Consider the following 14291-nt stretch of genomic DNA (forward strand, 5'->3'; position numbering starts at 1 on the left):
AAATATTCTTATATACAACAACAATTCAAAAAGAATATAAAATTATAATAACAATATTTCTTATAAAACCCTTTAATAAGAATTCTATAACTTTATATTAATAAGCTATTTATATACAATACCTATATTATATAAATTTATACAAATATAATTCGATTATATATATATGAAATAGAATTACCTAATATTACTAAAAAAGCGAATTAAAGATTATTGTAATAATATAATACAAGAACTTGCCCGCTAATAGGAAGAATAGGATTTTGATTTGAACCCACCATCGCATTTATTGTATTGTATAACTAAAAGGCCCTATTCGTATAAAAATATTAGTATATTATATATAATATAAAACTAGTAGTAAATAAAGGATAATTGATAATGTAAATTGCCTATGTTTCAATAGAAATTAATATATATTTTGAATAATCAATTAAATTCGAATTTTCTATAATTTCAAAAGGATTAGTATAATATTGAATCTAGATATTGTTACGACGGCATCCAATATACCGCGTCACATGGTCAGGAAGTCACGTGATGGACCTAGAGGATCTAGGGGATCGAAGAATAAACATCTAGATCCATAGGATCCAGAGGATCCAGACAAGACAGAACTGTAGGTTCTGCAGAACAGGAAGGTCTATATAAGAGAACAGATTTCATTACAATGTAGAGCTTCGTGCTCAAGAACAATCATTAGTTTCATTACTATAGTTACGAGAATTGCAACCAGTTACAACCTTATTGAATTCCTACTTGAAGTCTAGTCTAAACCACCTCGAGAGATCTCTAGACACTTCCACGTGACCCTAGAGGCAGCTCCCGTAACAGATATATTGTCCAATACAACCAAAGAATACATATACAATAGGATAATTTAGATTTTAATGGTTTTAATGGTTTTCTAATATAACGTTTGATTAATTTAAAACAAAATCTATTATACTTATTTAATTTACTATAGGAAATAGGGATTAGACTAAACAATGAAATAAATATTTATTACAAATTCCAAATATCAATCTAATTTATACGAATTATATTCATATAAAAAAAAAGTTAAATTTATATTAAAATATATAATCAATAATATAACATTACATATTATACTTTACCCTATATATATATGAAGTATATAAATAAGAATAGTATATATATATAGATATAGTAATTTCCTTTTTATATAAAAAGGATAGATAGAAATAAACAATTCTTTTAACCATACATATTATGTATACACACCTTACCAAGTCTGCCCAATAATAAATAATATAATAAATAATAAAACAAATAATAAAATAAATAATATAATATTTATATTATTAATAAATACTTTAATATTTAAAGATTTAATTAAAAGTTCAAAATTAACTATAATAATTTTATATTTAAAAATAAAATAATTATATGTGATTTTATTCTATTATTTAATAATAAAGAAATAAAAGAGCTTTTAAATTAATAATTATAATATATTTATAAAATATTTTAGAAATATATATTTATTATTTAAGTTTTATAAAAAGTCTTTATTAAAAGAATAATATAAATAAGATTAATGTTAATTTAATATTCTAAAAGATAATATGAAATTAAATTATATTTAAGAATATAATAAAAGATTATTATATATTTATTTTTAAATAAAAAAAAAGTTTATTTTGTAATATAATCTTTATTTTTTTAAAATTATAAAATATATTTATATTAATATTTTATATTTATTTTAAAATTATATTATTTAATATACTTTAAATTATAAATTCTAAAAACATTTATAAATATATAAAACAATTTTAATTTATTTATAGAAAATATTAAATTTTTAAATCAAATAACATTTAATTAGTTAATAAATTAGTTTTTATTAAAATCGAAATTTATATAGATACTAATATATATTTCTAATTTATATATATATATTAAAATATATTCTTTAATATATATATAGTATAAAAGAAAGATAAAGTTCTTATTATATTATATAAAAGCTATTTATATATATTTAGATATTCTAATATGTTAATGTTAGTATATTATTTCTAATTTATTAATAAATATTTAAAATCAATTATATATTAATATTTAATATAATACTTTAAAAATAATATAATATTAAGGTTTTTTAAAGTAAATAAAGAAATAAATTTCTTTTTTATAATTAAAGCTTTTTTTATTCTATTTTTTATAAAGTTATTAAAAATAGAAAAGAAATTAATATATCAAGAAAATATATTAAGAATTAATAATAAAAGCTTTTTTAAACACTTATTATTATATTAATGAAAAATATATTTTCTTATTTCTTATTTTATTTTATAAAAATAATTGAAAAACTTTCTTGATTTATTATATCTAATCTAATTTTTTTTTAAATTCTATATAATTTTATAAAAATAAATATTAAAATTAGATTAATATAATTTATCATCGAGTAAACTATATCATCGAATAAACTACTTTTACCTCAATTCATATTTTCAAACTTATATTATTCAACAACAATTAAATTAATTAATTAAAACTATAAAGATTTTAATAATTTAGGATTTATTAAATCATTTTAATAAGTCCTTATATTATACCTAATCTTTCCATACTTATTATAGTATTAATTAGAAAATACTTCTCTATTAGGATTCCTCTCTTTTTGATACTCATTATATTAAATCTAAATATTAACTTTTTATTAAGATAATATATTAAAAGCCTTTTATTTAGTAAATACTTTTTCTTAATATAATTGAGTTTTTTTTGTATATTGATATTTACTTAATATTTTATTTACTACTTAAAGTATATAAATCTCTATATTCAAAAATGTATTTTTATAAGCTAATCTCTTTATACTCTTAATTAAAACTAATACAATTTCGAATATAGATGTAAAGGAACTTGATTGATAATGAATTATTTAAGATTTTATTAAAGTTAATTATAAAAGAATTTTAGATGAATTATAAGGGGTTTAAGAGATTTATAAATCTTGATTAAAAAAAGGAGAAGTAAGTATGTGAATTTGAATATCCAGTTTTGAAAGTATAGCTTTAGGATTGAAAGGTATTAAACCTATTCTTCGAAACCTTGATTTCATATTCTAAAAGGTAATTGATTTTTTGTATATAACTTTAAAAGCTATAAAGAATTCAACCTTCGAAATATGATTGATATGTGTTTATTAAATTCATTAATTTAACTATCATATAAACATTTTAGATTATTAAAATAATTAACATTAAATGGCTAAATTAAATAATTTAAATATAGTAGTAAACTTAAATATATAATATTATTCTCTTTACAATATACTTGAAAAGCTATTGATTTATAGCTTTTATGCCTATCTAGCATCAATATTCGATATTTGCCCTTTTTTCGATTCTTAATATACTTATCGAAGTGTTTTAATTATTCTAAATCTGTTTCATTATTTGTTTATCTATTAGATATAAATTTAATAGTTTATTCTATAAGAAGATCAGTTTCGGTATACTAATTGAAGAGATAGATTTATTCTTGAATTATTAAAAATGAGGGAATAATTTCATTCTTCTTATTCCTACAAATTATTATTATAATTCATTCTTGATTGTCTAATTGTATTGATTTACTTCTATTATGTCTTTCAGTATTAATTATAATCATTTTGGGGTATATTATATTCATTATAAAGCTTGTTTTATTAAAGTTGTAGAAATCACTATTTAAAATGTTGTATTTCGCTTATATATTCGCCACTAATTAAAACCATTCTGTTATGGGAGCTGCCTCTAGGGTTATGTGGAAGTGTCTAGAGACCTCTCGAAATGATTTAGATTAAACTTCAAATAGGAATTCAATAAGGTTGTAATTAATTATAATTCTTATAACTATAATAATAAAACTAATAATTGTTTTTAAGTATAAAGCTCTATATTATAATGAAACTCATTTTCTTATATAGACCTTTATACTCTATAAATCAACAAATTGATTACTGTAAAGCCGATTTCAATAAATCGGTTTCCTAATCATATGATGTCTATTCTGTAACTGGTAATAATACTACCGCTTATCTAATCTGTACTCTCTAGCCGATTTTCCCTACAGCGCTGTTTCTGTAGGTCCTAACACCAAGGCCTTAGGGTTACCTCATAATCCATGTTGCGGTGCGGGTACCTCCATAACACATTCTTTAATAAACTTAGAATCTTTGTAAAAAGCTTTTTGAAAGTTATAAATATAATTAAAATATATTTTTAATTCAATTCAATGCTTTACAAATCAATATGCCTAAAGCTTTTCAATATGTTTTATACTTCTTGATTTGAGAATATAATTTGTTATATCTTTCATTCTCTTAAATTTAAATGAAAAACCTTTTGAATCTATATCAAGAATATATTGAATAATAACCTCCTCTTTTAATTCTATAAGTTTATATCGATTCGCTCGAATTTCAGTATATAGAGTTAAACTATTCATTTTATAAATAAGGGTTATACAAGGGATATTATATAGTTGGGAGGCCTTTCAAAGACTTAGTTTTTTGTTATTTTCAATAACTTTGATAGTTAAAAGTAAGTATACTTCTTTATTATTAGATTGTATAATAAATGATTGATAAATTGTATGTTGAAGTTGATCGTGTTTATTAAAGTGAAAGTGGTTTACTTGATGATATAGTCCATTCGATGATAAATCATGTTATAATTCTTATTATTATATTATTAAGCTTTTTATATTATATTAATATTAAATCTTATATTAAATCTTTTTTTCAAAAAACTTTAGATAATTTATATATATAAAATAATATTTTAGTTAATAAAATATTAATAAATATTATATAAAAAAATTAATATATTGATTTTTATTAACTTTTAATAATTCAAAGAATATAGACTTTAATAAATTATATAAATATTTTGAATTTAATATATTAAAGATTAATAAAATTAAATGTTATTTTATTATATTGATTATATAATTTAATATTATTAATTTTCTTTAAATTAAATAAAATATTTTTGATTAAAAAGTAAATTAATTCAATTATTTGTTTATATTAAATATATTTATTTATTATAAGATTAAATATATTAAGATAGTTATATAAGCTTTATTATTCAAATAACTGTTATAAATTAATAGTATTATTATAGCTATTATATTATTCGAAAAATTGAAGATATATTATATATAGTTTTTATAATGATATGCAATGAGATCGCGTTCTGTATGGTACAAATATTTTTTCCAAGTTTTCTATGGCCACACCATACAAATTTTAGAAATTTGTTTTGCTTCAGGCAGAAATCTATTTTTGGGGTTTTGGTCATATCGATCAAATCGGCCTCGGTACTTCTTGATGTGTCATCCTGGCGTTTCTTGACTAGGCTGTGTACAAATTATCTGTACCCGTGAATTATCTACAAATAATCCACTCTATAGATTATCCGTTAGAGGTTTTATTCGCTTTCTGGATTATTTATTAAAGCTTTAAAATTACCTGTTTCGTATAGATAATTTACAAATTATCTACAAATAATTCATCTACCCATAAATAAATAGATTATTTACAAATATATAGATTATTTACAAATAATTTATAAATTATTTATAAATAATCTATAGATATATAAATTCTCTGTTTTTTTCGTTTAAAATATAAAGCTATTTTCAAATTATTTTCCAGTCTAAAAGTAATTCAAGCTTAAATTTATATTAATTTTTATATTAATTATAAAATTATATTAAGATTATAAAAGATTATAAATAGTTATACAATATATAAACAAATAAATATCTATAAGTAATTTATATCCATCCTATAAATTATCCACTTTATAAATAAATTATTCATGAATTATCTGTTAAGGTTATTATCCACCCTACAAATACCCGTTGCACAGCCTATTCTTGACCAACGTTTTCTTGCTTCCTCTCATTTCAATTTCTTGATATCAAAGTTTTGTAAGCATGAATCCCTCTTCCAAATCTCTACTTGCGATACTTCAAGATCTGTCGGTTTCCGAATCGATATGGGGGGAAACGACAAGGGAGAAATGAGGAGGCCGAGGATGCTTAAGACGTTGGGCGGGATTTAGTCTTACAGGAGATAGTATAGTTATATTCTTTGAAAGCGGGATATCATTTCATTCACTTCCACCTCGACTACTAGGTGTTTAGCAAAAAGCTGTAAGGCGTTGGTAGTTGATACTTGTGGTCTCAGTTTACTCGACAGTCACTCTCACAGACATTCCATGCGATGACCACCATGACAGCTCATCTCGTTTTTCTGGTAAGCTTCGATGAATCAGCGCCTACAATCATAACCCGATTGTGGTCTGACTTCGCGACAATACATCAAGATTGAACCGATATTTTTACATGAAAACGATACCGATAAATATCAACATAGCTTAGCTTAGAGGGGGCTTGATGTTGTGCCAGAGAACAGGTCATTGTGCTTAACATCGATATGAAGTGCACTGTTGAAGGTTCTGTCTTGCATCAAGATCTGGTTCTGTGACGCTTCTGGAAAATTCTGAGGAAACAGGTTGCTATGGTTCAATACTTCTCCCAGCACACTCCTCTTAGAAGCTCCATGATATTCATAGATCTGACTTTATAGTCAAACAAACAAATAGGCTATCAAGATCAGATGTCCCTCCATTTTCGTCGTTGGTTGAGCTGAATTGGGACAATCAAACAGCTCTCCTTGTTTCAGTTTTCATGTCACTCCCCAAATCGAGAGTTGGTATCAAAACAGCATCGGATCTCCTATATCACACATGGCTACTCAACAGACAGCCCTTGAATTTCGTTAGGAGATATCCCTCGTACGAAGAACTCGATTTTGAGAGTCCCTCGTTAGTAGACCCAGTGGTTGATATCAATCACAAATACTGGAAAGTGTGCAGAAGATTAGATTTAGGCTGTCCTTTCGTCTAAATATATTCTAGGTTATAATATTGAAAACTATTAGTTCACCTTGAGTCCAAATACTCTTTTATAAAACTAACTTTTCTCAGCAAATGAAATTCCAGAAATAGGTCGACTTAACTAGCTTCGTAATTACCCTCCCGAATTGAACAATAAAGAATAAAAAAATTAGTATAATCGGAGGAATCGCTACATAAAGTTAGCACGGATGCAAAATGAATGGTTCGAATTTTCAGACAACGAAGGAGCATCAGGCGAGGGTTCTAAAGATAAATCACAAGAGCAAGAATTTAATGGGTTCTCGAATGAGATTAGTGATGAACCTATCGAAATTCCTCGACTTAAGAGATATCGAATAGAAAAAGATATTCCTAATAGAGTTCAAGATATTAAAGCTACAGGATACCAAAAACTTACAAATGTAATTAAAATTTCGATATTATGTATATTCAAATCCATTGTCTCTCTTTTTAAGAAAGATTCGTATTACAATCAAAAGCTCCATTCGAAATCAACATCCCAAACTGCCAAGAATAGAGGAACAAAATATAGAAGAATCGACGCTGCCGACGGGTATGAAAGGATGATTTGAGTAGAAGCATTTTTTGAAGAAAAGTTCTTGGCACTGGGACGTCTGGTTTTGCTCTGCTATAGATTTGGAGGCGCAGCATGGTGAGAGATTGAGTTCGATCGTTCCTATTGTCTCTGAACGTGTAGTCTCAGACCAGCATGTCTTGACATGATGTGTGGAACTTTGAGAGAGGGAATTTCTATTCTTAAAGGTCCAGAAGAGGCGAATCAAATATCTTCAGAAGGTGGTATAGATGGCTTATTTTCAATGTCTCACAATGGTATGGAACATTCAAATACTCGCCTGGTCTCAAAGAAACTTTTAAAACAAGACAGAGGTATTCGTACTTCATCAAATGTTCCACATGTCAACCCAATGCTTACTACAATATTCACATCATCTACCATTGGCTCTTGTGCAATACGTGCTGCTTCAACTTCAAGGATTGCTCCAGCAAACCCTAAAGTTTCTTTCCAGCACTGGGCCAATTCTCTCCTATTGATGTATTTGCTGTAAAATTTTCAACTAGATTTTTACTTATCGATACAAGTCTTTCTGTTGCAGCGTCATCAACTAACATTGATGGTGTCGTACTCGATGGTCATTTGAGATCGGAATTTCCAGCACAAGTTCAACTGTTCGATTCAATACCTGCCACAGCACTTCAAATTCCCGTTGGTCGACCTGCTGTCTCTTCAAATACATCTATGAAAGTGGCACCTAGGACTTTAGCAGATGACACCGTCAATGAAATTATCGATGCTGGCCATCCTCGGATGTTTGATATTTCGGGATACGATTTTTCTCCGCGTACAGAATTATTGGAGCTTCCAAAGATGTATCTACGTCATCTAGAGTTAAAAGATCTCGCCTTTGCTTCAGGTTTTTTGGAACTTTCTGATAACCCTGATTTCGAATTAGGTGGACTTGACCCTCTCATTCAAGATGATATCAACCTTAATTAGATCACTTCACTTGCTTTATCCAAGACCTTTTCAATTTTGTCAGCCGAAAAACAACCGAGAAGCTAATGTAATACACTTCAACTTCGACCGATTATCTTCTCAGCTCCTTCAATTTCTATGCTATGGTTCGACATTGTGTCCGCTCAGGTTCAAGAAGCCAGCATTACTCTTCAAATTTTCCTAGCATATTAGACAATGAGATCGTATATCAGCCCATGAATGAAGCAGACCTGGCCCCTGGGGTACACAGTCCTGTAATTGTTGCTTCGAAGCTTAGTGCATGTCTGTAGGAAAGACCTCGGGTTAAGTGTGGGTTGGTGATCGCGAAATCGCTGGACTGAAAGGTTGCTCGGAATATGGGGCTCTGCTGTTGTGATGGAAGACTTTGCTTTATATAATGATAATTATTATCAATTAGAAGAGCTAATTAATAAATTCTTGAACCATCATTTAGAGTCTTACATGAATAAGGATATTTTTGGCTGTACTCCTACCTGGCTCCTCCATGACAAGATCTGACCTTGAACTCCAGCAAGAAAGCCCACTTGTAGATTTGACTTTGATAGTAGCAACCCATACATGTGACGTATTACCATGGAACATTCCCCTGGAATGAAAAGTACCAACATGGCACAATTACCACACTGCTATTCACTCCAAGGTTCGATACCTGCTCAGTTTGAGTCTCAGCCACAAGATTTCAAGGCTTATTGAAAGCCATCAAACCGGCCGATGTCTTTCTTTCTTCGACAACCATATCGTCATGTCTTTGCAAATAATCCCACTTCACCCAGACATGTAACCTTCGCGATCGGCGAACGCGAATAACTTTCTTGCATTCTGACTATCTTGTGAAGAATTGATCCCTTTTGGCAATCTTGACATGAATCCAGTGTTTTGTTGTCTAGAATGAGATGCATAGGCAACTTACATCTTCAAGGATCGTGAAAATGAAGATGAAGATGTCAAGAGCAATAGTGCTGTCAAGGGTCGAGGTTGTTAAATTTGACCCGGAAAATAAATCTTCCGGCCGAGGTGAGCTTTTCCGTGATGTGTAGGGATGGGTAGAACGTCACATTTATTGTTCATGTACATTACGACAACCTAGAAGGTGTAGGCTGGAGTACTATACTGCGGCCTTGAATGCTCGTTGAATTACAGCAAGTGCTGTTCCCCATAGACATGGGCCGAATGGAGGTCACCGTAAGTCGGGATGGCCGAATTTCCGGCCATCCATTCAGGTGGGGGATCTCGCGAGTGTTGGTACTCCATTGGACATGAAATATACAGTGTGTGATCTTTGAATAGGAATGACCTTTGAATTTCTTTACAGATTTATAATAAGCTCATCATCAGGGCATCGTCAATAGGAACTCGAATAATTTGAAATGGAACGTGTATCATTAGCATTTGCACCGCCATATTAGGCGCCTATGGCATTTATTTGGGTGTCCATTGTCCTGGAAGTCTGACCTCGATGGCCACTCAGGCCAATATGTTTCTTATTCTGTTGGCATCTAGACAAGGTCTAGTATGAAGGCTCATAAACAAATCACTTATATACGGCAGCTCATCAGCATATCGTTCATGTACGGCAGTATGCATGAAATGTTATTTGCTTATTAATCACCAAGTTTCTTGCCAATATCTTTTATCTTCTTGATCATCGAGGTCATTCATAATGTCAACTTCAAGGGATTCGCTTACCGATATGCTGCCTTCCGAGGACTCGAGTTTTCTCTCCAACTTACCCACTGAATTGAGATACCGCATTGTCGATTTACTTGCCGCAAAAGATGTCATTAATCTCCGTCTTACATCAAGAGCTTGGGGTAGCGTATCTGTCAATGGTCTTTTCAATGTTCGTATTGGAAATCAAATCGAACATGGCGTGTTTTCCATTCGACCACACCTTGACGATATGAATCGATTACGATCCGTTGCCTGCTACCCATGGCTAGCGAGAGTTATCAAACATGTAAAAATATATGTTGGTGATTTGGATATGTTAGAATTCGACCATGAAGCTCAGACTGTTAACAAATATAGTAAAATCGAGAGTATGTTGACTTGTGAAAGGAAGGTCAATAGCTTGTTGGAACAGATTGTCCAGAATAGAATGAGACATTGTGATCCGATCATGCTGTCTTATTCCCTTTCAAAATTACCTTCGGTCGAATCCGTTACAGCCACCGCGAATGAATGTCCCTTTTCGCCTTCTGAGGTCAATTTCACGTTAGCATGGATGCGACTCATGCGAAGATTGAATCGCGAGCCAGACGCACTTTACGACTCTTACGATACTACGTTTCCTACAAGATCTAGTATCAGACATCTTAGTATATTACTCGCAACACGATTGTTACAGAATCCAGTTCGGAATTTAGTATTGGACACTTTCCCAATTGATCTTTTTGCTAGTCAAGGCTATCATAATGACGATGACCAAACTGGACCATCCTATGAAATTCACACTAACTTCCTCCATGATATGCAGGATATGACATCGAAAGTCGAAAATCTCCGAATTGGTGTCAATCTTGTTAGCAGTAACGCAACAACTCCCGAGCATACCAGAGTAATCGCTAAATCTATGAGTATGTTCATGGGATCCATGCAATCTCTTCGATCTTTAGATGTTACCTTGAACATGTCCTCTCGATTTCCGAATGATTCAATGGAATTAACAAGCCAGGATGGATTCTATTCCAATACCTTCCCACTTCTCGAGAACCTTCGTGTTTCCAAAGTAAGATCTTTCGATATTCCATTCTACTCATTCATTCTTCGTCACAAAGAGACCTTGAAATCTTTATCCCTAGGACATGATTTCTTCCTCATTCCTCAAGATAAACCTAGAGGATGCGTCTCTGTCAAATCTATTCTTTTCAAATTGCGTGATAGTTTAAAGTTGGAAAGATTCCAATTATTGGTCAGTGCCAGTGATCAACGAATATATGATCAAGATTGGCAGATTGTAGAGTCTTCAGGTGATACATTATCGGATGCGAAATTATTCGAAATGTTCGTACTGGGAAAATGGTCGTGGCCGATGATAAATGTAGATTATCCGCATTGGAGGAGATTGGATGAGTGGAAAGGATGGGTCAGAAGAAGTCGAGATCGAAGAGGGATATTAGGGAGGTGAAGTGGCAGGAACGAAAGGTATAATCATAATTGAAATAATACATTATTCTTTGACGGTTCCATTCCTTTTGGGGGGGTTGGGGGGGTTTCGAGAAAAGTTTAATTGGTAAGTTCTCCAACTGCCTACAAATTTAGGGATTTTTGAATCTTCGAGAAGGGTTCTAGAAGTGTGTGAAAGTTTGATGAATACCGGATTGTTATTTCCTTTCAAAAACTATGCGGGTATGAGCCATGGGAACTGGCCTTTCACCCTATTTTCTCTGCCCCTTTTATGCTTTGAGTTTTCTCTCCTTTCATCACAATTCCTATCATTTCTCTCACATTTTCGCTGGTCTCTTCCAATACCCCTCAATCTGAATAACTCTAAACCCAAATCCAACCCTGCCTCCAACTCCCTCCCTCTCACCTATCCCATTTTTTTCTAAACTACATAGAAAACCCGAACACATCATCCCATATCCCAAGCAAAAATCTCAATTACATTACCCCTAAATTCCATTTTTAACATCAATCCCGTCTTTCCCATCGATGATCTCCTCTCCCCAGAAACTACCTACTAGTACAAGTCTAGCTCCCACTAAATACCAGCGATATTACTCTTAATGTGGGGCTCCTCCAAAACTTCAACCTGACATGCATCACCCGATTCCAGTCTTGACATATCTAGTTCCATTAGTGCTGTGTAGGACTTCTACTAATAGGATATCATGTGATTTTTCTCCATCATAGCTAAGAATAGTATTTGACGGACTTTGATTACTACGAGAAAGGAATAGTGCGGTATGAATTAGTATTGACCTAGGGGCTTTAGATTCCTATCGTACGGAAATGATATGCTTGGTTTGAATAACAGGTACGCTAGGTAATGTTTCTAATTTCTAAGATGTTATATAAAGAATTTTTCTGCGGTTCGAAGTCTTTCGAAGTCTTTGATACCTATATACAGCACAAGGATCATTTCTAACACTCCAATCAAGCATATCATATATCATGCATCTACTTCTTCCATCGTGTTGATATATATTTCATCTCAGATTTTCAATACTCTCAAACATATAACTCCTACCAATCTCCAAAAACATCAGGATGTCCGAATCCACATTCCCCTCCCCATCCAGCTCACCCCCCTCCCAACAAGAATACTTCCCCAGGCGAAGAATCCCCACCGAAACCTTCCGCCTAATTATAAGGTATCTCGACGCAGCCAATCTCCCCAGCGCCAGACTAGTAAGTCGTAGCTGGGCCCTATTGATGCTCGAAGTTCTCTTCGCCGAGCGAGGATTCTCCATATCGCCTTTCAAAAATGGTATGCAAAGACTTGAAGAAGTGGCGCAAACTATTGCAATGCCATCGATCCAGCACTTGAATATCGGTCTGGGAGTTATCGATAGTTATAGATTAGGATTAAATATCCTACGGAATACACCTGCGATCTTCCTCGCGAAGAAGTCAAATGATGAGAAAGCAAGATGGTTAAGGGAGAAATTGTTAGTAGCGTCGGATGATTACTTACGATATTGTCGTGGAGATGCGTTTGCGAGACTTTTGCTTCCTCTGAAGAATTTATCGTCGATAGCGATTTCGAATATTGAGAATTATGGTTCTCCGAGTGTGTATCAACGCCATGAGGAATTATTGGATGATCCAGAAATAGATATGGAGATCTACACTCCGGATCAATGGGCTTCTCTACCTCCGATTAATTTTCAGGGGGTTCTTGATATACTTACTCGTATGTCTTTGTCTGGTTCTATTGCCCTCAAACATTTGAAAATCGAGTCGCTTCCCATCTACACATTTATGACGTGGGATTCGGAGAGGGCAATTGGCACTGACGTCTCTTCTCGATTCATCACAGCGTTTTCTCATCTCGAATCAACTTCATTGGGTCTTTCATGCTGTGTTCCCAATGGGCGTTTATCTTTAAATCCTGAGCCTTCATGTTATCATCATAAAGCTACAAGTCAAATCGCCCAGTGGAATATATTAGCCATTAACACCATGTGTAAAGTTGTTTCTTCGATGAAGAATCTCAGGCATTTGGAACTTAACTGGCAGCTATCATCTCTCGATGAAGAAGAAGGCTGTATTCCCAACATGAACTCGAAAAACTTGCGACAGATGTGGAATGAACAGTTTCTCGCAAGTACCTTTCCGAATCTCGAGATGCTGCGACTTTCTTGGTTCTGTATGAAAAAGATAGATCTTTTCAGATTTCTGTTCAGACATAAAGATACGTTGAAATATGTAGATTTGGGGAGTTATAGTTTTGATAAAGATGATACGTCCTGTTCTTTCAAGGAATTTTTCGAGGGTCTGGGGAAGAACCTTGACTTGGCGAAGTTGGAATGTAGAGATGTGTATTCGATTTCGGCGAGTGTGAAGAAGAAGCAAAGGAAGGGGAGAAGGTATAAGGAGAGAGCGAATAAGTAGGGATTTGACAGGGAGGGAGGAAAAATGGTTTGTACATAGAAGAAAGGCAGGATAATGAAATTTATGTTGATTTCCATGATATCTGTAATAAGAATGATTTGTGACAGTTCGCCGGCATTCATTGATCTTCAAAGATGGTTGCTAAGGCCGGAAGATGGGATACTTTCCTATAAACATTCATAGTGCTTCGAGACTCGAGCGCAGCGAGCAAAAGGGGTTTGGAGGCTTGCCCCCATGAGTAAATA

The 14291-nt window shown here is 31.9% G+C and overlaps 3 protein-coding genes across 3 annotated transcripts; all 3 read left to right on the forward strand.

The window, feature by feature from the left end:
* Positions 1 to 7138: 7138 nt before the first annotated feature.
* Positions 7139 to 8466, forward strand: EAF01_008743 (uncharacterized protein; the record flags this gene model as incomplete). The annotated part of the gene is made up of 3 exons (XM_038916999.1): positions 7139 to 7503; positions 7654 to 8004; positions 8052 to 8466. The coding sequence occupies 3 exons, from the start codon at positions 7139 to 7141 to the stop codon at positions 8464 to 8466; spliced, it is 1131 nt and encodes a 376-aa protein (XP_038767393.1).
* Positions 8467 to 10147: 1681 nt separating this feature from the next.
* Positions 10148 to 11614, forward strand: EAF01_008744 (uncharacterized protein; the record flags this gene model as incomplete). Its single annotated transcript, XM_038917000.1, has 1 exon — positions 10148 to 11614. The coding sequence occupies one exon, from the start codon at positions 10148 to 10150 to the stop codon at positions 11612 to 11614; it is 1467 nt and encodes a 488-aa protein (XP_038767394.1).
* Positions 11615 to 12699: 1085 nt separating this feature from the next.
* Positions 12700 to 14046, forward strand: EAF01_008745 (uncharacterized protein; the record flags this gene model as incomplete). Its single annotated transcript, XM_038917001.1, has 1 exon — positions 12700 to 14046. One exon carries the CDS (start codon positions 12700 to 12702, stop codon positions 14044 to 14046), a length of 1347 nt encoding a protein of 448 aa, XP_038767395.1.
* Between the last annotated feature and the right edge of the window lie 245 nt (positions 14047 to 14291).

This window comes from Botrytis porri (assembly GCF_014898465.1).
Source record: "Botrytis porri strain MUCL 3234 chromosome Unknown BPOR_012, whole genome shotgun sequence".
Taxonomy (NCBI): Eukaryota; Fungi; Ascomycota; class Leotiomycetes; order Helotiales; family Sclerotiniaceae; genus Botrytis; species Botrytis porri.